A 27127-nucleotide genomic window follows, 5' to 3' on the forward strand; every position below is an offset into this window, starting at 1 on the left:
CTCTCCATTAAGAAATGTTAGGCTATTCTGCACTGTTTATTGCTGCTTAGCTTCTAAAATGGCTAAGGCCTCATTCACATTGGCATGCCCATCATTGCTTAATTTCTCCACACCTGTTTTCTTTACAGTCGACAATGTACTGCTGAACATGCAGACTGACTACAGTGAGAAATACTGTGTTCAGGGTGACTCAGCAACATGAAAGAGTTGCCTGTAATGGTATACTTGGAATGGTTCATTCACATGTGCAAGTCACCACTTGATCAAGTAATGAACATGCATGTGAAAACCAGCCATAAAACCAATGGCATCAGACAAGAAAGATCTAGAAAATTTTATTTTGTTATTGCTGAAGATTATCTTGTTTACATAAGCCCATGAAAGCAATAGATCAGCCATTTTCAACCGCTGTGCCATGGCACATTGGTGTGCCACAAGTGGTCCACAGGTATGCCCCTGGAATTTGGGGGAAGGTCATTTATTAGTAGGGCCAATGGGGGATTGGCAACCCCCACTAGCAGCCTGGTGTGCCTTGTCAATTCTCAAAAACCTGATGGTGTGCCTTGACAGTTTTAGTGTCTTGTCAATGTGCCATGAAATGAAAAAGGTTGAAAATCACTGCAATAGATTGTGAACAGAGGAAAGCCACCTTTGTTATGGCTTGGGCAGAGGTGGTAGGAAGGGAGATGTGGCAGAACAGAACCCCGCAACTCAAACAATGTGAGATCTGTTTACAAAAGAGGGTGCAATGATCTGGTGCCCCAAAAAGTCAAAGCACAACTGATAGCTGACAGTGCCTTGTTTTCCTCTCCAGACAGTTATCTGAAGAAAATGCTAATCTCCAAGAGTACGTGGAGAAAGAGTCAGAGGAAAAAAAGAGGCTAAGCAGGACTAACGAAGAGCTGCTGTGGAAACTTCAGACTGTGGAACCACTGAGCCCCGTTAAACTGTCACCTACATCTCCGACACATATTTATCGCTCTTCTTCAGGACCTCCCACTCCTGCTAAAGTCAGCACAGTGCCAAGATGACAGGCCCATGCAGCTACTTAAGATTACCTGTCCCCAATGATGTTATCATGCAAGAACGTATTAACCACAATATAAGTAGATCTCTGGGGTCTGTTACTATACCAGCATGCTCTCTAGCTGCATAGCTGTATACGACTAGCCAGTATCCTCCTGTGGGTCCAGCATCAGAAATCCTTAGGCCTGGCACTCTGTTGCCATCAATTAGCATATCCTGTGTAGTCTGATGTGTGGAACTCTACCAGGGTTAGAGCCAAAAGCAAGGAACAACTGTTTCTACTTACCATTCGCTCTGAATGAACTTTTTGCTGCAGTATTTCAGGTTAGTTGCAAGTTCAAGGTTTGAATAGCTATGTGTCTGTGTGTGTATACATACATCTGTAGATAGGTGTAGGTCACACTGACACACACATGCACACATTTGTATATGTAGCTGAAGCTGTTCTCAATGGCATTTTTTAAAATATGAATGGATTCTACAAAAAGTGCTGATATATTTTCATGACTATCAGCAATTTTCTAACTTGTGCCTAAGAATTATACTGAGATGTTTTTTGTTGTTATTGGTCAAAGCTTCCTAGGAATACTTCAACCCAAACTAGAAGAGCATTACACAGAAAAAGAAGCACCTTCTGAATTACCACCACATGGTATGTTTTCTAAAGCCAAACACCAGCAACTTTGAAATTCCAAAAGTTCCTGCCTTCACAAACAATGGCTTTTTGAATTGATACCAGTCATTCATCTCCCCAATCCAAATTTGAATGCTCCCCTGTTGTAAGTTCAAAATAGGTGAGTACGCCTCAAATTTTACAGTTCCCTCTTTTATTTTTCAAGATGAGTCCATTCTAGCCAATGGTGGCTATTTTTAACTGATTGTTTTGAAGCTGTCTGAATTGATAGTAAGGCAATATTCATATACATGGCAATTTATAAACCAGCCCGCTGCAAAAGAAGCTTCTTTTTTCTGGGGGCAATGTTTTCCTGTCTCTCTTCTCCTCCATTTTTTTACAATGCCTGTTCTTGACAAGTTTAACCTACATTCCAGCATGTTTGCCTCAAAATACAAGGTTTTTTTGGGTTTTCTATACCCACATTTGTCCTCCAACTACAACAGAGCTACTGATCGGGCTCTCTCATATAATAGGGCTGGCCCAAATGTAGAAGCAACCCAGACAGGCACTTGCAGAAACAGTAGTTTTAGGGGCACCAGAGAAGCAATGTACAATCTGAGAAGTGTGTCCTAGAATCCCTTGCAATGTTGCCAAGGGTGCTGGAGTACCACACTTAATTGGTGTGCAATTGGCATCCACTGCAACAGTGCAAAAGATGCCAGGGCCCAGCATTCACATCAGAAAGTAAAACAGTCTTAAGCTAGCCATGCTCAAAAAAATGGTTATCAACACTGCATATCTAACATTTAATGAGTAACCTTTTTTACGTGTTTCAGTACAGTATTGGCCAGCCCACTGGATTATCTTTACAGCCTTCTTTATTGCCATCACAGCACTGCTACTCCATATACAAAAGTTTAATAGCAGTACCATATAGAATGTTGGGCTGATAGAAAATAGGCTGGTTCCCCAGAAGGTAGTGTAGAAATCAGTATAGTCTTAGACTTTAAGAAGGTTTTTAAAATTGAGCTAGACAATGAGAAACCAGCTAATAGCCCTTATTGCCTTTGATGTGATAGAAGGTGGGTTCCAGCACTTGTGACAGATTTTTTTTAGACTTAGCATATGAAAGCATTGAACTTAGCATTGAATAGTTATGGAGCATGAATCATCAAAGCAACTGAAAACATGTTTTAGATAGCCATGTGATACTTTAGTTTTCAGTTGGTGGCCAGAGTTCAATATAATTGCATGTCCACCTCTGCGTCCCTTAAATCTAGGGCATCTCAAAGTGCCAATAACTCACTGAGAAGGGAGGGAATTAGCGTCATCCTCAGGCACCTAATCTAGTGAATCTGCTTGGTGTTTGTCTATAAGCCTTGACATAAGCCCAAGGCACATGCTGCAGTCAGAGAGACAGCCAGCACCATTTGAATGCCACCGATCTGTGGCCCAGTTCCATGATGTACAAAGTAACACAGTTAACTTTTTTTTTTTAGAGAAATTTATTTTTGTAGTTGCCTTGCATGATACTGTGATACCAAGTACATCTTAGATTAGCTCATTTCATTTTAGTAATTATCACAAAGGACAGGACTAGAGCTTGCATACTGAAAAAGTGCTAATGGAGAGTAGGATAGTTGTGACAATGACACACTGGTATAATTTTAGCCACTTTTTCTTACTGCACTTGCTTAAAGACACAGATTGCACCATACACCTGTTCCACTGTTATGTTACAGTGTTGTAAAATGTTGGTTCATAGAAGTTAACCAAGAAAATAAATTGACATTTATTGCTATGTACCAGTCTCTAGTCTGGGGCTCATAGAGGGTTTGGAGGGAGGCTGTATTATCAGTTTATGCAGCTTTCTTCATCTGGTCATTATCATGTTCATATTTACTGAATGCTTCCAGGTGCAAGTTGGAATTTTAGCTTTTGTTAATAGGGAACTGCCTGCAGGGTCTCCCTTATTCACTGTTATTTCCATGCTAATGTCAAGATTGCCAGTTAACCCCTCTCTCTCTCTCTCTCTGTGGACTGTTCATCACTGGTTCCAGATAGATAAGGATTGGGGTTCTAACTTCCTAGGCACTTTTACTGTGACCTTACCTTCTAGCTATCTCAAGAATGTAATGAAGATACTAGGGATGCATTTTTGTAAGGTTAGATGTGAAGAATCACAAAAATGTTCTGCAAAAATGTTCACATTTGTTCTACTCTGGTAAAATACAAATATGAAAAACACATCAATATTGAAAGCAGCCCTTCACTTTGCTGTAGACTGTGCAGTTGCAAAAAGTGGCCCCTTCTCATCCCCAGTTTTGCAATCTGTGGAATTGACTCAACAGGGATCCTGAGCCCTTGCTGGAGGGTCTCAGAGTACCTCCCAGACGTGACCATAAGTGCCTTCCAGTCACAGCCAGGAGATCTTCTGAGGTGCAGAGAGGTCATGCATGGTCTCTCCATACCTCAGAAGGCCTCCCAGACACTGCTAGAAGGCACTTCCCATTTGCCAAAAAACCAGGAGGCATCCAGGAGGCTTTAGAGGCCACGTGTGATCTCCCCGCACCTCAGAAGGCCTCCTGGAGGCTTCTGAAAGGAGCATTTCCATTTGCCAGAGCAGCCCCACCCCGCACACACAGACAGATTTCATTATTTGGAAATTATTTGAAATTTGGTTTCCGCGGGGGTGCGTGTGTCCTGGAACAGGTTCCCCATGGATACCAAGGGCCCACTGTCATTCTCTTCAGTCTAACCTCTCCTCCACCCCTCAATATTTCAAAATGGCAATCAGGACTATATGAAGTGTTCCTTCATTTAAAACTCTTATAGTTTTGAGCAGCACACTATGGAAGTTAACACTTTTATTCATCCGTTAATAACCACCACACACAATGGGGAAAATACCCTTTTGTTTCAGCCCTTCCCCTCCATGGGAATTTTGGTTGCAAGTGTCTCAAAAAGCAGCCCAACCCCCATTTCATATGACAAACCATTGGTGAAACTGAGAAGGAAACCAGTGTATGGGATTTGTGAGAAGGGAATCTGCTGCTCAAGAACCAAGAGTCCCACCAGGACATGCTTTAGGTAGCACTTACGGATTTTAGTCCATGTGACCAGATCTTAGATCCACAGACAATGAATTGGCACACAAAGCATAGGAAGCGCACAACCAATCAAAAACTTTTAAGGTTACAGGCAAATTTGGTAATCACGACATAAAGAGGAAAATCCTTGAAATGAAACATTTCTGAGGGTAGCTTTGGGTGTGATGCAGTGTGGATGCATGGTTCACTCTCACCATCATGCTATGCTTCCATGCCTCATCCAAAGCCCACAGATGTGGATTCTCTTCTTCATCCAGTCCTGTCCCACTTCCTATCTTAGGATGCAAAGAGAAAACTACATATCTCTGAGCTTTAGATACAGTATGATAGCACAGAGCAGCAAACATGAGTCAATTATGCTTTTGCTGTGCGCGATGTCCAAACAAATGCTCAGCATTCCTTTTTCCTAGAAGTCCTCAGTTCCTCCCACCCAGCAAGTGTCTTCCTGAGAAAACAATTAACGGGGCCCTGCTGCCTTAGGACCTTGAAGGCCCTGCCATAGCATTAACTAAAAGGCTAGCAAGTGGAAGAGGAATGAAAAGAGTGCTTTCTTCCCCTTGCTACATTACAAATGGTACTCAGAATTTTGGTTATAGCGATGTTTGCATATGTCACATTTCTCACCAATAAATCAGCAGGCACTGAATGGCAAAGCTCACTTTTGGATTAAAAATGAATAACCCAAATCAGGTATTTTTGTGTCTCTCTGCACTGATTGCATTTGTGTCCCATGGACACCTAGTGGATCCTTATATAAAGTTTTTTCCCCATGCAGTAGAAGTTTGTGGTCTGATTTTAAAAGTGGCTATTTGAATTACAGGTAAAAGTTTGTATTCTTTCAGTTACGGTGTGCAGGTGTGTGTAGTATATTCATGATAATAAATACATGCTCCAGCAGTAGTCTCTGGTGTACATCATTGCTCTCTTTGTGGTCCCATGATTCTAGCAGGAGGTTTTTGTTTTGTTTTTTAAAACAACCTTTACAACTGAACACTTAGGAAAAATAAAGAAACCATTGAATAATCTTAGGTTTAAGGCAATGGTCCTGATCCACCTGTGTGCTTAGGTAGCCTGGTCACATAAGCTTCAATTATACATCAGCCAACTGCCCCTCCTGCACCACAGCATTGTGTAGCAATTCTGTCACACAAGTGCAGTTACATGAAACAGGTTTGCTAGAAACAATTTTTAAAAAAAAGGTGAAACATAATTTATTGGAATTTTAGGATCATCTTAATTCTGTATCACATATTAACAAATCGATTTCCAAAGTCGAAAAACCACACTGAGAGGGAGACATACTTACAGTGTCATTTGCAGAAAAGTTTATATGAACCAGAGGCTGTAATCTGGATATATGTTTCACATTTAGGAAAAACACACACACAGAAACAAGACTGACTGTTTAAAGGGAGAGAGGTGAGAGTGCCAACATCTGAAAGCCTAACAAAAGAAACTCCAATGAAATGGGAGAAGCAACAGGGTTTTGCAAAATCAGCATCAGGCATCAAATCATTGTATCGCAACAGTAAGGAACTCTGGGGAAATCATTAGAAAAATAGAACGGCCAACTAAAAAGGTATATACACTGTACTCAAAAATATGCAGATTCTTCCATGTCTTCTGGGTTGTTAAGAGATGTATTCCTGAATAAACCCACGTGTTCTACTAGACTTGTAGCAAACAAACCAAAACAGCATCACATCCATTCTTTGTGCTCCTGAGACCTAGCAGACATTGAAAGGCACAACATAAAGACAAGAAACCCTCCACTTTGACACCCACCCACAAGCATGCATGTCTTGCAACCCTCCTAACATCTAGAAAAGGGACCCAAGATGTTTGCAATTTGGGCAAGAGATCCCTCACCGTCTAGGAGTGTTGTCATCTTAGTGTAGCCTTCCCCCTTCCCTTCAGGACACACACATCAAGAGCAAGGAGGAAATATACCCTGAGGAAACATGGGTTTGGATTCTTAGAACAGGCATTCTTTCCATAAAACGTGGCCTCTGTTTTAAAAGGACAACATTCTCATGTGCGCAAGAGATAATGACATGGTGTATTTAGATTGCATTTGTGTAACAGATGCATTGCGAAATATTTTCTGGAGGTGCATTCATTAAGCTGTCAAAACAAAAAGTATCTGGACAAGCAGCTACACAATGATGTAAAAAGTTCCACTGGAGGAGAGGGGGGGGGGAAAAGCAACTGTCTGTGCCACATATGGCCCAATTCTCAGGCTTCAAGGATGCAAAAAGTTAACATAGGAGCAAGTTGACTTTTGTGCCAGTGCAATGCCACAGATCAGGATGGTCTACCAGCACAGCAAATGAATAAAAACCAGTACAAAAAAATATTTCATGGGTGTCGGGCAGCAATCCTCAATTAAGTTATTCCAGATGTGTCCTACTATCATACAATTCACAAACTTCAGGCATATTAAACATCTGATTAGAAAACAGAACTACTTCTTGCTCCACCTTTTTCAATAAAGGTTCATAACAATCACGGCCACAAAAAGGCTCTGGCTTGGGAGAGTCATTGGGAGTCTATTTTAACTGATGAAATTGACTAAGAGTGCAATCCTAGGTATTCATTGGGCCAGCGCAAATCCCTTGCACTGCCTGGGAAAGGGACATTTGTACCTCCTTGTGAGGTGGCTGGGCCGGCGCAAGGAGGTGCACTAGCCCATGGTGGCCAGATCTGGCCTCCACACCGATAGAGCTAGAGACGTTTGCACCAGTCTCCCTTGGCCAGCACCGGGGTTTGGAAAGGGAAAGGGAAGGGTGGAATGGGAACATCCCAAGGATGTTGGTGGCTGGTTGGCAGACTGGCCCAGAGTGGAACCAGGATCCTGCACTTACGCCGTATCCCAACCCCCATCCCTGGCCCAGTTGGCCTTACACCATGATACCGCACAGGCCAGTCGGCCTTCCTCTTCCAGTGCAGGTTAGGATTGCACTTTTTAAGCGTAGATGAGCCACTTCCAGATCATTTTTGGAAACCTATTTTTCATTTTGCATTTTTTCCTGCAATAAGAAATGCAAAACAAACCTATTATGGATGGTGCTTCTCTTTAACAGAGTGAGTTTTGAAATCAGTGGTAAATTCTTATACTCCCTTCAGTATCTCCAAAGGCACCAATATTGAGGTTTAGGTACTATGCAAATAGGTTTTAATTGATTTGCTTAAAATTCAGATCAATCAACAAAAAAATTCCTAAATTGGATCATTGTCATAATTACAATAAAAAATAAGCCAAAATTAGAAATTCCTCTCCTCCTATGAAATGGCATCCAAGTCTAAAACTACATCCGCATTTAATCTACAGTAAAATCTGAAGATATGGATGATATCACAGCAGTTTCAACCCAATGGTAATATGTTTTGCTTATTTTGAGTCCATTATTGAATGGTGGTTTGTATCACAGTCCGAGACCACATTTTGTATAGACATAATAGGGTAACAGAAGGAAACGTTCCTATCGATAGACTGTAATAATCATCAAAAAGGTGCACAAGAAGAAACAGAGCAGCCAACAGTTAAATGAGTTGAGAGTTGTATGTCATTAATATAAGTGTTCTGATACAACTAAGGGCATGCTCACGTATCCCTAGTTCAGTGTTTTTCAATCAATGGTACTCGTACCACTGGTGGCACCTGGAGGTATACACGGGACCCCCAGAACCATGCCACCTGGCAGCAAGACCAGCAATGCAACTCAACAAGCCGCAGTAGGAGGCCCGGGGGCTGAGAAATGCTGCCCTAGTTGTATGAGGAACCCAGTGCATACTGATGACAACTGCATCCAAAGCCACTTTAGAAAATGACGAGATAATCAGCCTGCTTCGCAGGGAAGTTGAAATCCCACTCTCAGTACTCCGTACTTTACAATAAGCTGGAGGATGTAAATGCTAATCAACAAAGCTGCATGCACCCATGTTCAGATTGGGACTTATATGGTACCTTCATCCTATTCCAAGTCTCCAGTACAACAACATATCTTGTAACCTACAAAAAGGTTGAAATTGACCTACTGAAAATGATTATGAATCCAAGTCACTGCTTAACTGTGTTGTGGATTAGTCTGCCTGTTCAATATCAAGTCAAAGCCAGAAACATCTGGAAAAAAAAATCTAAAATCTATTGCACATTTACAACAATCTCCTTTTAAGCTTTGGCTTCAAAGCCCTTGCCACAATCACCCATCAACAAATAGCAGTAGGTTCAAGCGGCAAGTCACAAGTCACCTACAGCATATGTGGCACAAGAATATTGGATAAAAAAAGTTACATATATATAGCACTTAGTAGTAAATACACATTTGGCATGCATGTGCATAATTAAAGTTATGTTAGATTTCCCTGTAAACTTATTACTCAGCAGTCTGATGATGCTGGCCATATATTCACCTCTATGTTTAGGAAAAAGCTACTTTTGGGAATGTAACAGGTATTCCATTTACAACAAGAGAACTTTGAAGAGGAAATGTCAGCAGAACCCTTTGCTGGGAGAATCAAATCATCTCAAAAGTTTAGATGATAACTAAGTGTGAGAAGAACAGATTTTTTGGCCAAAACATGATTCCAAGTTTTGAGGACAACTTTTCTTGCACTGCTCTAAAATTGTAAGTTTAAAATGCTCATCATCATCAAAAGGATAACAGAAGCAAACAATCTGAAATCTCAGTTTGTGTAAATGGACTTGCTTCCCCCCCCCCATTAGTTAGATTAGAACTTAAGAAAGTAGTTGCTACTTGAGTGCCAGGGAACATACTCAACACTGAAAAGAGAGCATGTAGACCCCAAAACATCAAGCAATGAAAGACAGAATGAAAGAGCACTAAAACCCAACAAAACTGGAAACTATTTTTTGCCCACAAACTTGGGTATTTTTTTCTACTTATTACATCCATAAACACTGGATGGTGTATATACGTTTTGCACAATTAACTGTAATTATTACCCACTCTCCTGAACATTGGTTGTGTTCATTAAATAGGCTGTGTAGAAAAAAAATTCTCCCATGGTGAATAATTATATAAACTGATTGAATGCAATAATTAAAACTACAAAGTCCTCTTGCAAATTCCCTCCTATGTTTTAAATTTGATTACTTACATCCACTCCTGTGAAGTGGGGGACTATTCCCAGCCTATAGCTTCAATTCCCATTCCCACTCACTGGGAAGTAAATCCCACTGAACTCAGTTGGACTACCTTGCTAGAAAACCTGCATCGGACACACACACGCACCTTCTAAAATGGGCTCACAAGTTTACAGGAACACAAAAAACTGAACAAATATGAGACAATTCCTGAAGGAAGAGGTGTCTGGCTTCTACAGATTTAACAGACTCTTCTAGAGTGCCCCTGAAGAAAGAGGCTTGTTCAGTCCTTTCCCCCCCTTCCCCAACTGAGAACTGAAAAGGCAATGCTTCAACATATGGCTTTATACATAGTGAAGTCCCCTAGCAGCTATACAAAACTATCTTCTTATTAACACGTGATAATAATTATCCACCTATTTACAAAGGCCAGCTCCAATAAACACCGGCCCATTCTTTACAACAGCAAACTTACAGCAGCATGTTTTAGGCTTTCACCAACATAACTCAAGCTAAATATTTAACATTTTTTACACTGAGGCTTCAGAAGGCAGGTAGAGGAAGCTACTGCACCTTTAGAACAAAGGTTGCTTGGCCTTCGCTGCTGTTGGTATGGGGTTTCTTTACTGGGGTGCTAACTAAGACCTGGGACAGGGCAGTTATTCCACCAGTGCAAGAGACTGCCAGATGCAATGGCGTTCAGTAGCGCAGAAAAGCAGCACTCTCTCCAGAGACAGTAGCTGATGGCACTAGTGAGGAAATCCAAGAACAGGCTGGATGAAATCTTTTGAGATCCCTACTGGCCCTCCCCAAGCACCAGCATCTCCTCTCCTCTCCTCCCTGCTCTGTTCAAGGAGAGGATAAACTTGCCTTGTGCGAGTACCAGTATTTCTGCAATTCCAGAACATTTGACTCAAGAATCAGCACCACTTCAGGGATATCCCTGCATTTGTACTGAAGAAAAGGCTGGAGGGGCTACTATCTCTCCCCCCCACACACACACACACATTTTTTGAAGCAGAATTTTGGCCTTTCTTGGCAGGAAACCAGTCATTTTCACCAGGGCTGCTTCTCACATAATGAAATTCTTACCTACCAGGAGTCACTTCCATGAAGGAACCCCCATTTCAACAGAAATACCTGCTTCTTTGTGAGTTGCCTCTATTTGTAAGGTTTTTACCCTGTTTTCCCCCTTATATTTGGAAAAATGAATACATCACATCAAGTTTACAGTCACATAATAAAATCATGCCAAACATCACCATAGCAATGACAACCACACCAAGGCTGCAATCCTATGCACACTTACCGGGAAATAAGTTCCATTGAATTCAGTGGTTCTTACTTCTGTGCATAGGACTGAGCTGCAAGCCTTAAAAATTTACTCCCAAAAGTTTGCCAAAATAGGATTGTTATCTATGTATGAACTTAGGTGGGCCTCTCTTGGGAATGAAGCTGCAGTGTTGAAGGGCCATTTTCGCTGGGCACTTTCAATTTCAACTCTTGCCCAGGCAGTATGTGTAACCAAAGTCTCAGCTACATAATGGAAAGGGACATTCTTAAGGGGAGAATGCAAGCTGCCATTTTGTTCATCTGATGAAGGGTCAGTTGTCACTCAATATAAGCTAGTCTTTTGTTTATAAATCAATCTATTATACAGGTCACCCTCATACTGCTCTATTTGAGGCTTCACAAAGCTGTTGTGAGGATGAGGACTGTGGTGATTTCATGTAGCATTGAAAGTGCAAATAAAAAACAACAAACCAGACTTTGGATGCCATAAAACACTTTCACTGAATTTCCTCACACAAAATAAAGAACTATTGCCCTTCCACAAAATGTGATTTCCCTTTCTTCTAAGTGCCACTATTTTCACACTATATGCCTTAACTGCAATATATAAAGCAGCTAAACATAAATACATAAAAATAATAATAATAATAAGGTCCCCAAGGAGAATGACGCAAGAGAAAAAAATTCAGAAAAATTTGTACAGCAAATATCTGTATGAATTTGATGTTTTTCCTTGGAAATCCACATTTTTTCCAAAGATGTGGCTCTCTGTCTCTGCATAGATACATTTACACACACCTAGGATTCTGCCTTCCACACTTGCCTCTGACAGGAAGACCCACAGATGGTATTAGAATTGAAAGCAGCTGCTTTTCAGGACACATCACTTCAATTTGAGTACATGCATGTATAGAAGAGTCTGAAGACAGTAGCAAAATCTTACTTGGAGCTCAGCACAATTCAATTGAACTCTCAAGCCAACTTGTGAGTGATGTTTACCAAGAGAGAACTGTACTGACAACAGAGAACTGCCATACAAGTGAATTAGCGGAACCTGTCTTCTCCTGTGGGTGGTAGATTCACACAACACTCAGATTGCTGGCTGTAGGTTCAAACAACATTTGCTACTAGTATTGCATGCTCCAATCCCACTGATGTGAATGGCATCAGCCTCTGCAGGATACATGAGGAGCCACAATAATTTACTTAATAGACCATGCACTTATCCCATCTTTCTGCACAACATCAACTAATCAACCTTGTGCCAGAAAAGCCCAGGTCAACCTTGCTCCTCAACATTATAAGCTTTCAATACATAGTTACACTGTTGAAATAAGATAGACAGGCAGTGCTAGAGTGAGGCCCAGCAGAACCCAGTGGGTTCAAATCTCATCCATACTCCAATTCATTGAGTGACTACTACAGCGATTTTCTCTCAGCCCATCAAATTACTCATCACACAAGGTTATGGCAAAGATAAGCAACACAAGGATTGGAAAGCACTTACTGTGACCAGAGCTACCCCACATGGGATGTACCCATGGAGTCAACTGAGTTGCTCTTAGTTTTGCAGATTTATGCACCTGACCAGACAGGAGATGAATAAGGGACAACATTCTCTACACAGCTATATCTTAAGCAAGAAGCTTTTCTCATAAGCTGCAGGATCTACCATTTGCCAAAATAACGGTTTGTGTTGCAAGAACAAGAATTTGGCCTGCAAGTCACTATCTCAAAATATCGCTGCAGCACTGCACTTCAAAACACAGGAGTGGCCTCCATGAAAGACATCAAGTACAATTAAACACCATCACCATCCAGTGCTTCCCTTAACCAGATCAGACCTGGGAGGGAGGGTACTTCTGTACCAGACACGTGGTTTGGAGTCAGTGTTTGTTTTCAGGAAGTCCCCTTGTTTTAAATGGTCCAATATAGGTGACTTTACATACAAACAGTGCAGAGACTGCACTGTGCTCTGCACTGAGCACAGAGTTCCACTTAAATCCACGTACAGTACCTTGGGAGTTAATTTGCAGGCCCTCTCTGAAAGGCTTGGTCTCATAGCAGCATTGGAAGTGAACTGGCACACAATGAAGCTGTTTTCTTTCCATACACTTAAAATAAGGGGAAGGGGAGCTGCCAGCATTGGGTAACAGTGTTGTTGGGAGTATGCCAGAGATCCGGCTTTTTCTGGGCGGGTCTTTTACATCTGCACTGCTAAAATAAAAGCAAGTTGCAAGGAGCAATCGTGGGACATGGAAGCCCGCTTGATGTTCCACAGAATAAAATACTTCAGGTTCCCAGAGAGAAAAGCATCCTCCTCTGCAACAGTGACTCAGCTGTCCGTTGCTTGACATGCCATTAATCATTTGCAACTGTCTGCATTGTTGTCTGTACTTCTTTCCACTTCTGTCGGTGCCAAATAAGAGGCTTCCACACTGTGCCACATACCGTAGGCGAAATAAATAACAAAACCTAGAACAAAGAAGGCGTTCAATATTATGAAGAGAATGGTCATATGACAGAACATGGACTAGCACCAAGTACTTTAAAAATATGACTCCGTAACTACTGCTAAACACTAAGGACTACACAACAAGCCCATGGTCAAGTCTCCCTGCTGACACAATCTCTCGTAAGTTGAGAGCCTTGATACCACAAATGCTGAAAGTAGAACTCCTCGCGTAAAGACAGACTAAAGACATTTCTAAATGACTAGCAGGTGGCGAGTTCTGGTATTACAACAACCCAGAGGCCCACTATAAACTGAATGTCTTCATGGTAGGGTCAACATCAGCCTTGCCATGTCAAACCCTCAATAAAGAGAAAGGTTCACAGGCAGGAAACCTTGTGGCAGCTTTACTGGGTCAAAAATGAGCATGATGTAAGCTCACTGCACTTTGTATAGGAGTGTGCCAATTAAAGAGAAAAGAAGAACCCCATCGCCACCCCCACCCCCCAAAAAAAAAGAAATTCACTGACTTGGCAAACCTTTTGGTGAGGCAAGGTCAGTCTGGGGGATCCTAGGAAGCCACCCCCAGCAGGACTCAATCATCTGACCCTGATCCTACTTGCTTGGAGAGAGGAGTTTCCCAGATGCCAGACAGACTAAGCCACCTCAGAACCACTAGAGAATGTCAATTTTTAACCTTGAAGTTGCAACAATTTTACTTAAGCCATTTCTGCCCAACAATGCATATACGCAACAGGGATCAAAGGTGTACACCTGTGGGCTGGACAGAAATGGGTTCATTCCACCTACTGAAGAATTTTTCCTTGGTTCCTATGCTTTCTATATAGGACCTTGTTATCATTCAGAACTGCCCCACCATTTATTTAGAATAAATATGAGTTTCATTATACGCATGTGCCAACATCCATTTGCAGACTCACCAAAAAACATCCAGATGGCAAACCGTATCCAAGTGCCAACATCCAGCTGCATCATGAGATAAACATTCACAAAGATGCTCAGAATTGGAAGGACAGGCAGAAACGGGACCTGGAAAAGCAGACAGAGTTATGCCTGTGGGTCACATTTAGGGTAGGCCTAGAGACTATTAAACTAGCCAGGTTAAGTGGCCATGCAATTATCTGGTGGCGTAGCTGGACAGGGGGCAGAGCACTCAACCTGGCAGGGAGGAGGGCAAGCGGCACCTCCCTTCGGAGCCATTCCTGGTAGGGAGGGCAAAACAGAGCAGTACGGGAGATCCGTTTTGCCCCCACCAGGAATGGCTCTGAAGGGAGGGGCTGCTCGCCCTCCTCCCTGCCAGGTTGAGTGCTCTGCCCCCCCTCCAGCTACACCACCGCTATTATCAGCACACTGCTTGCAGTTTTCTCATGTCATCAGACAAATGGAAGTGAAGGGCATTACATGCTTATCAAAATCTAACTGCAGCTTCAATTAATCAATCATTTAAATGATTATCAAGTTAAATGAAAATAAAAGGTCTTCAGCCAATAATGAAAAAAAAAAACACACCACAGAACAGAAAGGGTGAAGAGTAATAAATTTGGTGTGAGTTTTTTGGGGATGCTCGGTGAGAAGAAAGAACAAATGCTTCCTTCCAGCTAATGACTGTGAGACAGTATGATGAGTTCTCTCACCAAGGGAGAAAGGCAGCCTTGCATGCCCTCTGCCTGGTTCCTATTAGATACAAATAGTTAGATTACTAGATGAAAAGCAAAGAAAAGGAGTAGCAGCAGTGCTGAAGGCCAGGCCTGAGGTGCTTTTGGCCAATCTGCGTGGGAAAGTTAGTTTGGTGTTCCCCCCTAATGCCTGGTCTTCTGGCAAAAGCAAGCTAACCTCCCATTACACACACACACACGCGCACACACACCGTGTGTGTACATAAAACCAGAAAAGACTTTGACTGCTTTTCCCCACAACTCATTCCGTGCAGGCTACTTACTTTAAATGAGAGCTTGGTTTTGCTTTCAGGTTGTCTCCAGATAACCACAACGACAATGAAGCAAAGGAGAAAAACGACAACAAGCAGACTAATAACCCAGGTGGTCCCGTTTATCAGAGCGTCTTTGCCAAGGACAGTCAAGCTACAGAAGGTGACGATAAGGAAACCTGAGAACAAGATACAGAAATGTTTGTTGCATTGAAACAATGAAAAACACACAAAACAGCTGTAACGTTAAAGCCAAATCAGGAATAGTAAACATTGCACCACACACACAAACCGTGCATTATAGTAGGGTTTCTCAAACTGTGGGTCGCGACCTGAGGTCAGGTGCATCACGGAAAGATGAGCACCACCATCTTGGAAACTAGCAAATTAGGCAGGGGGCTTCATAATGGAAGCTGGAACTGCCTTTGCCTCAGCTTGCCTGTGTGTACTCAAAGCTCCTCCAAGGAGCAAAAGGGCAGCTTGCACAGGAGTCTGTGCGCCTACAGGGAGCCTTGCTGGATTATCTTGAGGTGGGCTGCAACCTCTCCCTGCAAATGGGGGGTAGGTTTCTTTCATTCACTCCACCTTTATTAGCATAAACAATCCAACACGAAAACAAAATTAAAACATTCAAGGTACATAAGAACATAAGAACATAAGAACAGCCCCACTGGATCAGGCCATAGGCCCATCTAGTCCAGCTTCCTGTATCTCACAGCGGCCCACCAAATGCCCCAGGGAGCACACCAGATAACAAGAGACCTCATCCTGGTGCTCTCCCCTACATCTGGCATTCTGACTTAACCCATTCCTAAAATCAGGAGGTTGTGCATACACATCATGGCTTGTACCCCATAATGGATTTTTCCTCCAGAAACTCGTCCAATTCCCTTTTAAAGGCGTCTAGGCTAGACGCCAGCACCACATCCTGTGGCAAGGAGTTCCACAGACCGACCACGCGCTGAGTAAAGAAATATTTTCTTTTGTCTGTCCTAACCCGCCCAACACTCAATTTTAGTGGATGTCCCCTGGTTCTGGTATTATGTGAGAGTGTAAAGAACATCTCCCTATCCACTCTGTCCATCCCCTGCATAATTTTGTATGTCTCAATCATGTCCCCCCTCAAGCGTCTCTTTTCTAGGCTGAAGAGGCCCAAACACCGTAGCCTTTCCTCATAAGGAAGGTGCCCCAGCCCCGTAATCATCTTAGTTGCTCTCTTCTGCACCTTTTCCATTTCCACTATGTCTTTTTTGAGATGCGGCGACCAGAACTGGACACAAACAAGGTAACCACCAATCATTGATCAGGCAGAGGAATTTACGCCTCGACAGTGCCTTAAATAAATATTTTGCAACATTTGATGAACAGCACTCATTTCTCCTGTCTCCAAGAAGTACCATACCAGGTTTGTATCTGAACCAAGAAAGTTTTCCAGGAATGGATATAGAAATCGATGGCGTAAATCAATATAGTGGGTACAATACAAAAGTACATGGGTCAAGGACTCTTTTGAAGTCAGGTCGCAAGAACATGACTGGGGACTCTCCAATGGTCTATTAAATCTTGCTCTTAGTACATTTGTATGTAAGATATTAAACCTACCCAGAGTAAAGGCTCTACATATCTGAGGTGAACACATGAACAATAGGTAGCTTGAACCCAAATCAGAGGGCCATGAAAGACCAATATATAGAGGCGAACAAGACTTATGGGCTGCAGCTTGCAAATCCTGTTTCTCTATATTGAATAAGATTGTAAGCCACAGACATGGGTAATCCTCCTATCAGATCAGTTGATAAACCTAGGAGCTGGAGTCTTTTGTGAAATAAAGTTAGACCAGGGGAAAAAGAAACATCAGCAAGAACATTGGAGAGCACAATGTTCTGATTTGGCTCAAAACCGACCCTTAGCCAAAATCTCAAGAATCTCAGCCAGGCCAGTGTTTCAATTTTATGCAGACCAGCTTCGAGGCACAATGCTGCGTAAGGGACGCAGCGAGGTACCGCAAAGATCTTATAGAGCAGGGGTACCCAAACCCCGGCCCTGGGGCCACTTGAGGCCCTTGAGGTCTCTCAATGCGGCCCTCAGGAAGCCCCCAGTCTCCAATGAGCCTCTGGCCCTCTGGAGATTTGTTGGAGCCCACACTGGCCCAACGCAACTGCTCTCAGCATGACGGCGACTGTTTGACCTCTTGTATGAGCTGTGGGATGAGGGCTCCCTCCACTGCTTGTTTTTTTACGTCTGTGATGCAGTAGCAGCAGCAAAGGCCAGCCCTGCTTTGTGCAAGGCCATTTATAGGCCTTGAGCTATTGCAAGACCTTCATTCATTCATATAAGTTCATCTTTAACTTATATGTAAACTTATGTAAATTTATTAAATTTTAAATTTAAATTAATTCTTTTTTCCTCCTCCCGGTCCCCAACAGTATCAGAGACGATGTGGCCCTCCTGCCAAAAGCTTTGGACACCCCTGTTATAGAGGAATCTGGATTGAACACGTTGTGCTAGAGTGGGAATGGCTGAAATCCAGATAGGGGTAACAAACAGTAATCATGCCGGAACCTTGGACTTGATCTGCACCGCTGCTGGGATATAAGGATTGCCCCAGGTGTAAAAAAAACCGCAAAGTAGCTTGAACTAATAAATTGCTTGAGTTAATAGCAGCCTGGCGATGAGGTGACCAAGTATGCCTATGATGAAACAGAATTCCCAGGTACTTAAACTTTAACCTGTTCAATTACCTTCCCACCAAAGGACCAAGAGGTAGGTTTCCATTGGGAACCAAAAACCACTATTTTAGACTTCTCAAAGTTTAATTGCAGTTTATTGGAAGTTAGGTATTTAATACACGAGTTGATTAAACACTTCAAGCAAATTTTCATACGGGACAATAGCAGCATATTGTCTGCATACAACAGAAGGGGGAACTTGTAAATTACCTAATTTAGGAGGATGGGCATCAACTAAGGACAAATGAGGAGCCAGATCATTAATGAATATGTTAAACAGCATAGGGGCTAAGACACATCCTTCTTTGACTCCTAAATTAGTAGGAATTGGGGCCAAAAGTTTATCACATGGTGTTAATTTAACACAGCAGCTAGTCTCCAAGTAGAGCTTCCTGATTAAGAGAAGGAGTCCCTTGTCCAAACCTAAACTGTCCAGTTTTAGCCAAAGTAGCTCCTTGTCAACCATGTCAAATGCGCCTTTTAAATCCAGGAAGGCAGCATATAAAGATGGAAATTTTTAGATTTGGCATACTTAGTGACTAAATGGGATAGGGCTAATCAATTATCCAAAATAGATTTACCAGGTAAGAAACCTGTTTGTTCTGGGTCAATAATGATCTTTTCTTTCAGCCACTTGGTGAGCCTGTCCAAAAGATATTTTGCATAAATCTTGCCCAGAGAGGATAGTAAAGTGATGGGGCGATAGCTCCCTGGGTGCTTTCTATCACTCTTTTTATAAATGGGCATAATGATTGATTGGGTCCATGAGTTTGGGCATAATACCAGTATTATTTACAACTGTGAACAGGTCTGCCAATAGTGGTGCCCACCAATCTGGGTCAACCTTGAATATATCAAGGGCAAGGACATCCGGGCCCGCAGCCTTCCCAGGTTTCAAAAGAAGAAGTTGCTTTACTTCAGACTCAGATACAGGAGGCCAATTACGTACTTCAGAGAATGAAGCCAGTGGTACAGAAGAAGTGACTTTACAATCATCATAAAAGATTGATTTAATATAATTTTCCCAAATAAATGATGAGATTGGAGAAACTGGGGAAACATAATTATGGAAGAAACCTGAAGTAACATGCCAAAATTGTTTACAATTCTTAGACAAAAAGGCTCTATGGAGTAAATTCCACCTTGCAAGAGAGGATTGTTGATGCGCAAGTTCAGTAGCCTCTCTAAGTTGACTTCTCAGTTCAAAATAGCGTGGAGGAAGAACTGAAGCCCCTGATTCTTAGAAAGCTTTTCAGAACTTTCAAAGTTCTAATTTGATCCCTAAAAAAGGATCACGAGACTACATTTGCCCCACTCTTTTTAGGGCCCAAGTTCTGAGGCGGGGATAAATAATTCTAAAAAGGTTTCAAACCTGGCAATAAAATCAGAAGGGGTCTTTGACGATAAAAAAGTAGATTTGGCAGTAACTGCCAAGTCAGAAAATTATAAATTTTTAAAAATCCTTAAAGATGTTTCATCCCAGAGAATTTGGGGGTGAGATACACTAAAAAGGGAAGGCATATCTTGAGAAGGAGAAGAAAAGGTCATCGTGAGCAGCAAAACACGGCTAAGGGGGAGGTGATCACTAAGCAAAGGATCTCCCACTTCGAATTCTCTCACAGAAGACAACATGGGGGCAAGAATCAAAATATACTCAATTACACTATTACCATGTCTAGACATAAAGGTGAAATCTCCCTGATTACCCATATCTAATAAGCCATTGAGCCATATCACACTCCAGTGCAGCATGAATTTAGCTAAGTAAATACCAGTCTCATTGATCACTTGGTCCTTTAATTTGCATTCAAACAGACAGTAATTGGGGAGATCTAAAAGTCATCCATGGAGTTGCAAATTTGTGAAAAGATGACATGATCTGGACTGGTTCTCGCATTCAGGTCCCCAAAAATAAGAATTTTGGCTCCCACAAATCTGCGTTCCAGATCTCCCATGATCTGATTGAAATATTTCCATTGGTGCTTCCAAGAGGCTTTGGTTTGTGATGGTGGAATATAAATATTGACTATCAAAACATCCCAGGATGACGATGACAGTTTGGCAACCTGTATCTTACAGTAACTTTCAGACATAAAAATAAAATCAATTGGGAAATGTGATAAAGACAGGACTACCAGCCTGCCCGAAGGACGGCCTTTGGCCTGAGACTTAGTTGCTGCTAAGGAAATAACATTATACCCTTCTAGAGTAATGGGACGGGCCATCCAAGTTTCTTGGAGACAAATTATATCATATTTTTTAAGAAAAGGTATAAAATCAGGGGCCTTGAGCTTAGAAGCCCACCCTGCCACATTCTAAGAAAGAAATCTAGCCAAATTGGTATATGTTGGAGTAGGCGGTTCTGCCAGTCAATCCCTGTAACCTAAAGGGTCGGGACCAATTGTTAAGGGCGTCTTGAGAACATCAGATTGCGAGGGAATTGAATGTCTGGGAGTCTGTGGGGAAGTTGGAGTTAACCCTGACAAAAAGTGAGGGACTTGCTGGTGGTATGCAATAGTATGGGTAACAGGACTAATGGAATCATTTAGGTCAGGATCTGGGAGAAGGGTTTCTGTTTCTAGATGCAGAGAATTCTGATAAACATCACGAAGTGGGCGGGAATACTCAAAAAGATCTGCTTTAAGATCAGCTAGACAATCAATTATTTTTTACTTCCTTCCTGAGGCAAGTCCATTATAGTTTGTTCAATCACAAATCCATCCAATTCCAGTTGATCCAATAATGTACTAATGTGTGATGCAACATTACTACATGTCTCTACAGCAGTTGCTGTAGGATCTCCTAACATAGCAACAGATGTAGGGTGGGGAAAATGTAGGTCAGGAGCTTCCTTCACATTGTGCCTGTTTGATTGAGATGGGATTCATAAGGACTGGAGAAGGACTGACTCTTGCTCGAGAGTCAGTGTTTGGAAGGGCCCATTAAGCTCAGCTGAGGGACTGGCCTGTTGGGGGTGGAGCATGCAAGCCTGCTGGGGACTGATTGCTCTCCTCCTCCCCGGCGGCAGGTATACTATTTCACCGCAGGGCTTGCCAGAGGCGCAAGCTGAAGGGCAAAAGCCAAAGGGCAAGGGCCAAAGGGCTCTTTGCCCGTGGCTCTTAGCCCAGGGGTTTGTGCCACTGTTCCCAGTCTCGGACAAGGCTCCCAAGATGGTCAGCAACTGTCTCTTGAGTTCCCTCATGACTTTGCATTCAAGGCTCTGGAGGAAGATGGCTGCCAGCTAACATTTCCACAACAGAAAAGTGCCTTAATTCTCCCCCAGTTTACAATTGTTAGGATGTGGGTCTCCATAATTTTTACATCCTTTTTCAACAAGGATTCCTTATTAAGGTTCTGCTGTTTTTATTGACCTTCAAGTCCTACAGACTAAGGATTGCATCAGATTACTCTGCAATCTCAGATGGAACATAATGGGGAAGAAGAAGAAGAGAACTAGAGCTTCCCTGGCCAGGACTCTCCAAATAAAGCATCTTAACAGCTTCGTCTGGATGACTTTGTTTCTTGGCATGAGTCAACGACAGAAATTACTAATTTTGCCTCATCAAATATTTTTACTGTGCTGGAATCGGAGCCGCTTACAGCTGTTGATGAGGATAGTGCTGTCTTGCAGGAAAACCCTTCCTTCCTTCCTTCCTTCCTTCCTTCCTTCCTTCAAATTGCCAGTGGCTGGATAAGGGACAGAGTAGTGGCTAAGAGAGTTTTTACAGACACAGACCAGGCATCACCTTTATCTGGAAATGGGAGATTAACATCCCCACCTGTTACAGTAAGGATACCAAGGCTAGTACACGCTAGCATCCAACCAAGGATTCAGGCAACCGATGAACGTTTGGAGAAATGCAATACTAATTCACAGGAAGAGCAGCTGACATGATCTATCTCTGAGAGCTCAATTAAAGCAGCCACTGACAAGCTGGAGGAAATAACTCACCATCTAGAGAGATCCCTTGCTAAACTTAGGACTGGTGCTGAATCTTTGAAAAGGGCTTCGTCAGTGGAGATGATAGAGACAGAGGAGACATCGGCCGCTGCAGCCCACGCTACCCTACCTGAAAAGGTAGTTGTGCCTCCATCCCTCACCTGGCCCTCCAGTAAACAAGAGAACAAAATACACAAAACCAGTGTGAGAATGCCTCCCGCTAACAATCTGCTGATAAGAGTTCCTTCTGTAGAGATCGCAGAGCTAGAGAAGACTGTGGTAGATATAGCTCATGGAATCCATCTCCAAAAGGCAGTTATGCCACTTCCCTGCACTCCATCCTTGATTAGACAAGGGGACCACAGACAAAATATTAGTGAGGGAATGCCTCCAACTGAGGGACCAGCTTCCAAGGGCACTACTGAAGCCTTTTTGCTAAGTCTTGACACTGAGGAGGAGGACATCATCAATGGAGCTGTGTTAGCTACAAAATAACTTCCTTACCTCGAACAACAGAGGGTCATTAACTTGTTGGAGAAGGTAAGAGAAGAATTACTCAAGAATTCTGAAGAGAGGAGGTTGGAAGAAGAAGGAGAGTTCAAAGAAACTGCCTGTTCACAGGAGCTTCTACCTAAAGCCCAACCGTCCATGATGGGCAGGTTTCTTGTTTGTTTTGCTTTCTCTTTCACCACCTCCTTCCAGCTCAAGTTCTGCCCTGTGATCCAGCTCCCCCTCCCCCCACTCCCTTCCAGCCCAGCTCTCCCCACCTCCCTCCAGGAACTACAACCTCAGCAGATGCCTGTAAGTGGGGTGCATTTATTCCTCTGTGCCCTTCCCAAACCCCTCCAGGAACCTCAGAAGATGCCTGTAAGTGGGGTGCATTTATTCTTTTCCCCTCCTACTTCCATCCAGCCCAAGCTCTGCCCTCCCCACTCCCCTCCAGGAACTTCAACCACAGCAGATGCCTGCAAGTGGGGTGCATTTATTCCTCTCTCCCGCCCCACACTTTCAACCAGCCCAAACTGTGCCCTTCCCAAACCCCTCCAGGAACCGCAGAAGATGCCTCTAAGTGCGGTGCATTTATTCCTCTCTCCCCCTTACTTCCATCCAGCTCAAGCTCTGCCCTCCCCACCCCTTCCAGGAACTTCAACCTCATCAGATGCCTGCAAGTGAGGTGCATTTATTCCTCCCCCCCCCCACTTCCATCCAGCCAAAGCTCTGCCCTCCCCACCCCCCTCCAGGAACTTCAACCTCATCAGATGCATGTAAGTGAGGTGCATTTATTCCTCTCTCTCCCGCCCCCACTTCCATCCAGCCCAAGCTCTGCCCTCCCCTGCCCCCTCCAAGACCATCAACCTCAGCAGATGCCTGCAAGTGGGGTGTATTTATTCCTATTATGCATAGGATTGAGCTTTCACTGATTTGGTTTATCAAGCGTGTATCAATGCTTGGTGTTTGTGGTGTGTTCACACAGGCCTATTTATAGCGTACCTTCTTTTGTTTGAAAATGTACAAGCAAAACCTAAATAACTGGTCAAGTAATATGGATTTGGCCCTTGCATTTAATTATGGAATCTTTATAGAAAGCTGATGCAATTGTTTAGAGATGGAGGGAGGGAAGGGGCCTCTGCTGGTCTTCTGCTTGGAATGGTGTCTGAAAGGCAAGGGAGCAGACTATCCCTAAGCTCTCCTTTGCAGCCTATATGTTTGGCTTTTTACTTATTCATGAAAATACTGGCTGGTGTGTGAGCAGGACACAGTTTTCTAAGCCTGATTTGCAAGTGGTGCAGTAGAAAGCACTTCCTACAACTTTTGTGGCTCTGATAAGCTGAAATGCTGATACTGTTCCAAGCTGACGGTTGCAGAATATTTGCTCTGCCAATCCTGTAGTCCAGGATATTATTTTGCTTGTGTCAAGTTTTAAATAGGTTTTTTCTCCTTATACTTTGCTATTGGAAAATGGCTGAGAAATAACCCAATAAAAGCTAATAAAATACCATAAGATACTCTCCCTTTAATACAGTCAACAAGTGGGATGCTTGGTAGCAATGGGGGGGTGTACAGGGAGAACTGAAACAAGTTTCTGAGCTGGACTATTTTGTCATTTGCAGTTTATGAACTACTAGGTGAGTACAGTGATGTCACTTCCTGCTTGATAATGTCACTTCCGGCCACGACATCACTTCGAGGTTGATGACATCATTTCCAGTGGGTCCCAGACAGATTGTCATTCTGCGAAGTGGGTTCTGGTCTAAAAGGTGTGAGAACCTCTGCATTATGGGATTTTCCAGCTTCTGATACCCATATTACATACAGATGAAGTCAAACAGCTATTTTGTCAATCATTCACAACACGTGCAGAGCAAGAAATCACTTCAAATTACAGAACATTTGCTTGAATTTTGCCTCTTTTTTTGTTGTTGTTGTTGTTACAAGGTTCCTGGGGTTGAACAGCTGCATAAAATGGGCCAAATACCCAGCAAGTCAATCACTGATATTATTTGGTCTCCATGCTGACAAAAAAAGGGTCAGCTGTTGAAGTGCCTCCACTTCTACGGATGAGCTACTTCCAGGCTCAGTGGGAATATGCCACCGAACACCATTAGGAGAGATTTCTGCCTTTTTCTCATGCTTGTGGGCTTCCCAGAGGAGTTTCCTTGTGGGCCACTGTGAGAAACAGGATGCTGGACCAGATGGGCCTCTGGCCTGATCCATCTCAGCTTTTTTTTGCATTAAGCTGCTAAAGAGCCTAAGTTACGAACTCATCAGGCAGCCATCACTGCCAATGAGAGGCAGTATCCTTCTGAATACCAGTTATCGGGGAGGCAAACTACAGGAGGGGCTACTGCCTTCATGTCCTGCTCTGGGCTCTGGTATCTGGCTGGCCAATGTTGAAAACAGAATATTGCAGTAACCATCCCCATGGAAGCAACGCTCTTGTTCATACTTAGGCAGCCTCAGGCAAGTTACTCTCAGCCTCAGAACCTTTACACAAGGATAAAATAATGGGTTTTGAAGGATTGTTGATGTGCTTTGAGCATTTAGCGCTACATAAATGCAGAAGATTCCATTCTCCACCTAGTCTTCAGTTATGCCACTGAACACTCAGAGACTGTGCTCAATCTTCTAGCTATGATGGGCACACTACAATGCACTGGCCATTCACAATAATCACACACATCCTATACTGGCATCCAAAACTAAGCAGAATATATGTTTGCCGGATAAGTAGCCAGCCAACCATCTGGACAGATAAAATGGAGCAAAAAAAGAGAATGAGCACACACACACTTGAAGGGGGAGACAGTTCCAGTTAGTCAACATATTGCAGCCATCAATACTTCTACTTCCACACATTCTTATTTCAGTTTTAGCACACACTTCAAAGCATTTTGTCCTGACCTCTGCAAACACAACAGAAAGAACCACCAGAAAAATCCTATGGAGAACAGGAGTCAGAAGTTTTTGTTCATAATCCTGAGCAATAAACCACAGTGGGGAAGTGAGGCCTTATGGGCCCCAGAATCTTTCAAAAGGTAGAAGCTGCGTATATTGCGCAGCTCTTGTGATGTCGAAATGTCACCTGCCTTGAGTCAGGACAAGATTCTAATCGTTTCCTATACCTGTTGCCAAATGCACCAAGAAGTCTTACTTGAACAACCAGCATAGCCCCCAGCTTTCGGGAACCTGCTGGGCAGGTGGCAGCTCTTACCGACAATGCAGGAAGAGACATTCACAACAAATCCAGAAAGTTTTGAAGGATCCGTGTTTTGAGGGAACAGTACAGCTTTAAGAGAGCACTTCTCCTCTTCCTCCGGTAGAAACCCAGCCTGGGATTCACTGGTGCTCACGGACTCATTGTTGTCCACTTCATCAGTTGTGCTGGCCATCTGATATGCCAGGTTAGGCTGTTCAGGCTGGTACCTAAGAGAAAGGAAACAAACAAATGTCATAATATTGTCCATACCCACAAACAAGGCTGACAGATAAACCACAACAACCTTGCTGGGTGGAACCACCAGACATTATTAAAATATTCTGGGTCAGCAGTTGTCCAGAACAATGCTCAGCATTCACAACTGGGGCAAACTACAATGCCACAATTGCCAACTTGAGTTAGATGAATAAAACCTGCTACATAAGAACACTATAAATTCCTGATGGATCAGACCAAAATTCCACCCAGCCCAACATCTAGTTGGACAGTGGCTAACTCCACAAATTTGTTTGAGCCCTTTTTAAAGCCATCATGCTACCATTTAACACAATGGAACAGGAATTCCATTAATTAATGGAATGTTGTGTGAAGTGGTACCTTCATCTGTGGTCCCAAACCTCCTTAACACAATGGGTGCCAAAGAAATCCAAATTAAACCAAGGAATAGGAACTCAGAACCCTGCTAGCAGGAACTGTAATGAAGCTCAAAGTATTTATACTGACAGAAAAATGAATAAGCAGTTTCTTCTAAAAAAAAACCTCAATGCTGCTTCTAATGGCAGGTTCTCTTCACTTAATATTGCATCCTTCTCTCTAATTTTACTCTCCATTCAGAAATATACAGCGGCCACCAAGAGTCCCTCTGACCTTGAAAATGAATCTACAAAAGCGCCTAGCCCTCAAATCTCACCTGTGGGATGTGGCAGCATGGCCTTGTAAGTGAAGCCATTGCATGGCAGATGTTACACAAAGCAGCTTGCCAAAACAAATAAAGATAAAGGAACTTGTTGAAGCAGCTGTGCTGCAGTTGTTACACTAAAGAGGTGATCAAACAGCCCAACAAGGCAGCAGGCCAGAGTTAATCTCCGAGCTATCTTCCTCAGACTTTATGGTTGAACAAGCAGAAGGGACTGGGGAACTCAGATAGCAATGTTTCCAAAACTGATTTTTACTCTACATAAGAGCTTG

The 27127-nt window shown here is 42.9% G+C and overlaps 2 protein-coding genes across 4 annotated transcripts in view; one reads left to right on the forward strand and one right to left on the reverse strand.

Moving 5' to 3' along the window:
- The window catches only part of MTUS2 (microtubule associated scaffold protein 2), a 226106-nt gene extending 222663 nt beyond the window's left edge, over positions 1 to 3443 (forward strand). For all 3 annotated transcript variants that reach the window (XM_066619698.1, XM_066619699.1, XM_066619700.1), the window contains one exon: positions 815 to 3443. In XM_066619698.1, the coding sequence (XP_066475795.1) occupies positions 815 to 1031 (217 nt within the window). In that variant the 3' untranslated portion in view covers positions 1032 to 3443. The remainder of the gene's footprint in view (positions 1 to 814) is intronic.
- A 7389-nt stretch (positions 3444 to 10832) lies between these two features.
- SLC7A1 (solute carrier family 7 member 1) overlaps positions 10833 to 27127 on the reverse strand; it is a 52937-nt gene continuing 36642 nt past the window's right edge. The window contains exons 9-12 of the mRNA XM_066619805.1: positions 25934 to 26145; positions 15565 to 15731; positions 14546 to 14654; positions 10833 to 13627 (exon numbers count right to left, since the gene is read on the reverse strand). Of these exons, the coding sequence (XP_066475902.1) occupies positions 13518 to 13627; positions 14546 to 14654; positions 15565 to 15731; positions 25934 to 26145 (598 nt within the window). The 3' untranslated portion in view covers positions 10833 to 13517. The remainder of the gene's footprint in view (positions 13628 to 14545; positions 14655 to 15564; positions 15732 to 25933; positions 26146 to 27127) is intronic.

This window comes from Tiliqua scincoides, chromosome 3 (assembly GCF_035046505.1).
Source record: "Tiliqua scincoides isolate rTilSci1 chromosome 3, rTilSci1.hap2, whole genome shotgun sequence".
NCBI lineage: Eukaryota > Metazoa > Chordata > Lepidosauria > Squamata > Scincidae > Tiliqua > Tiliqua scincoides.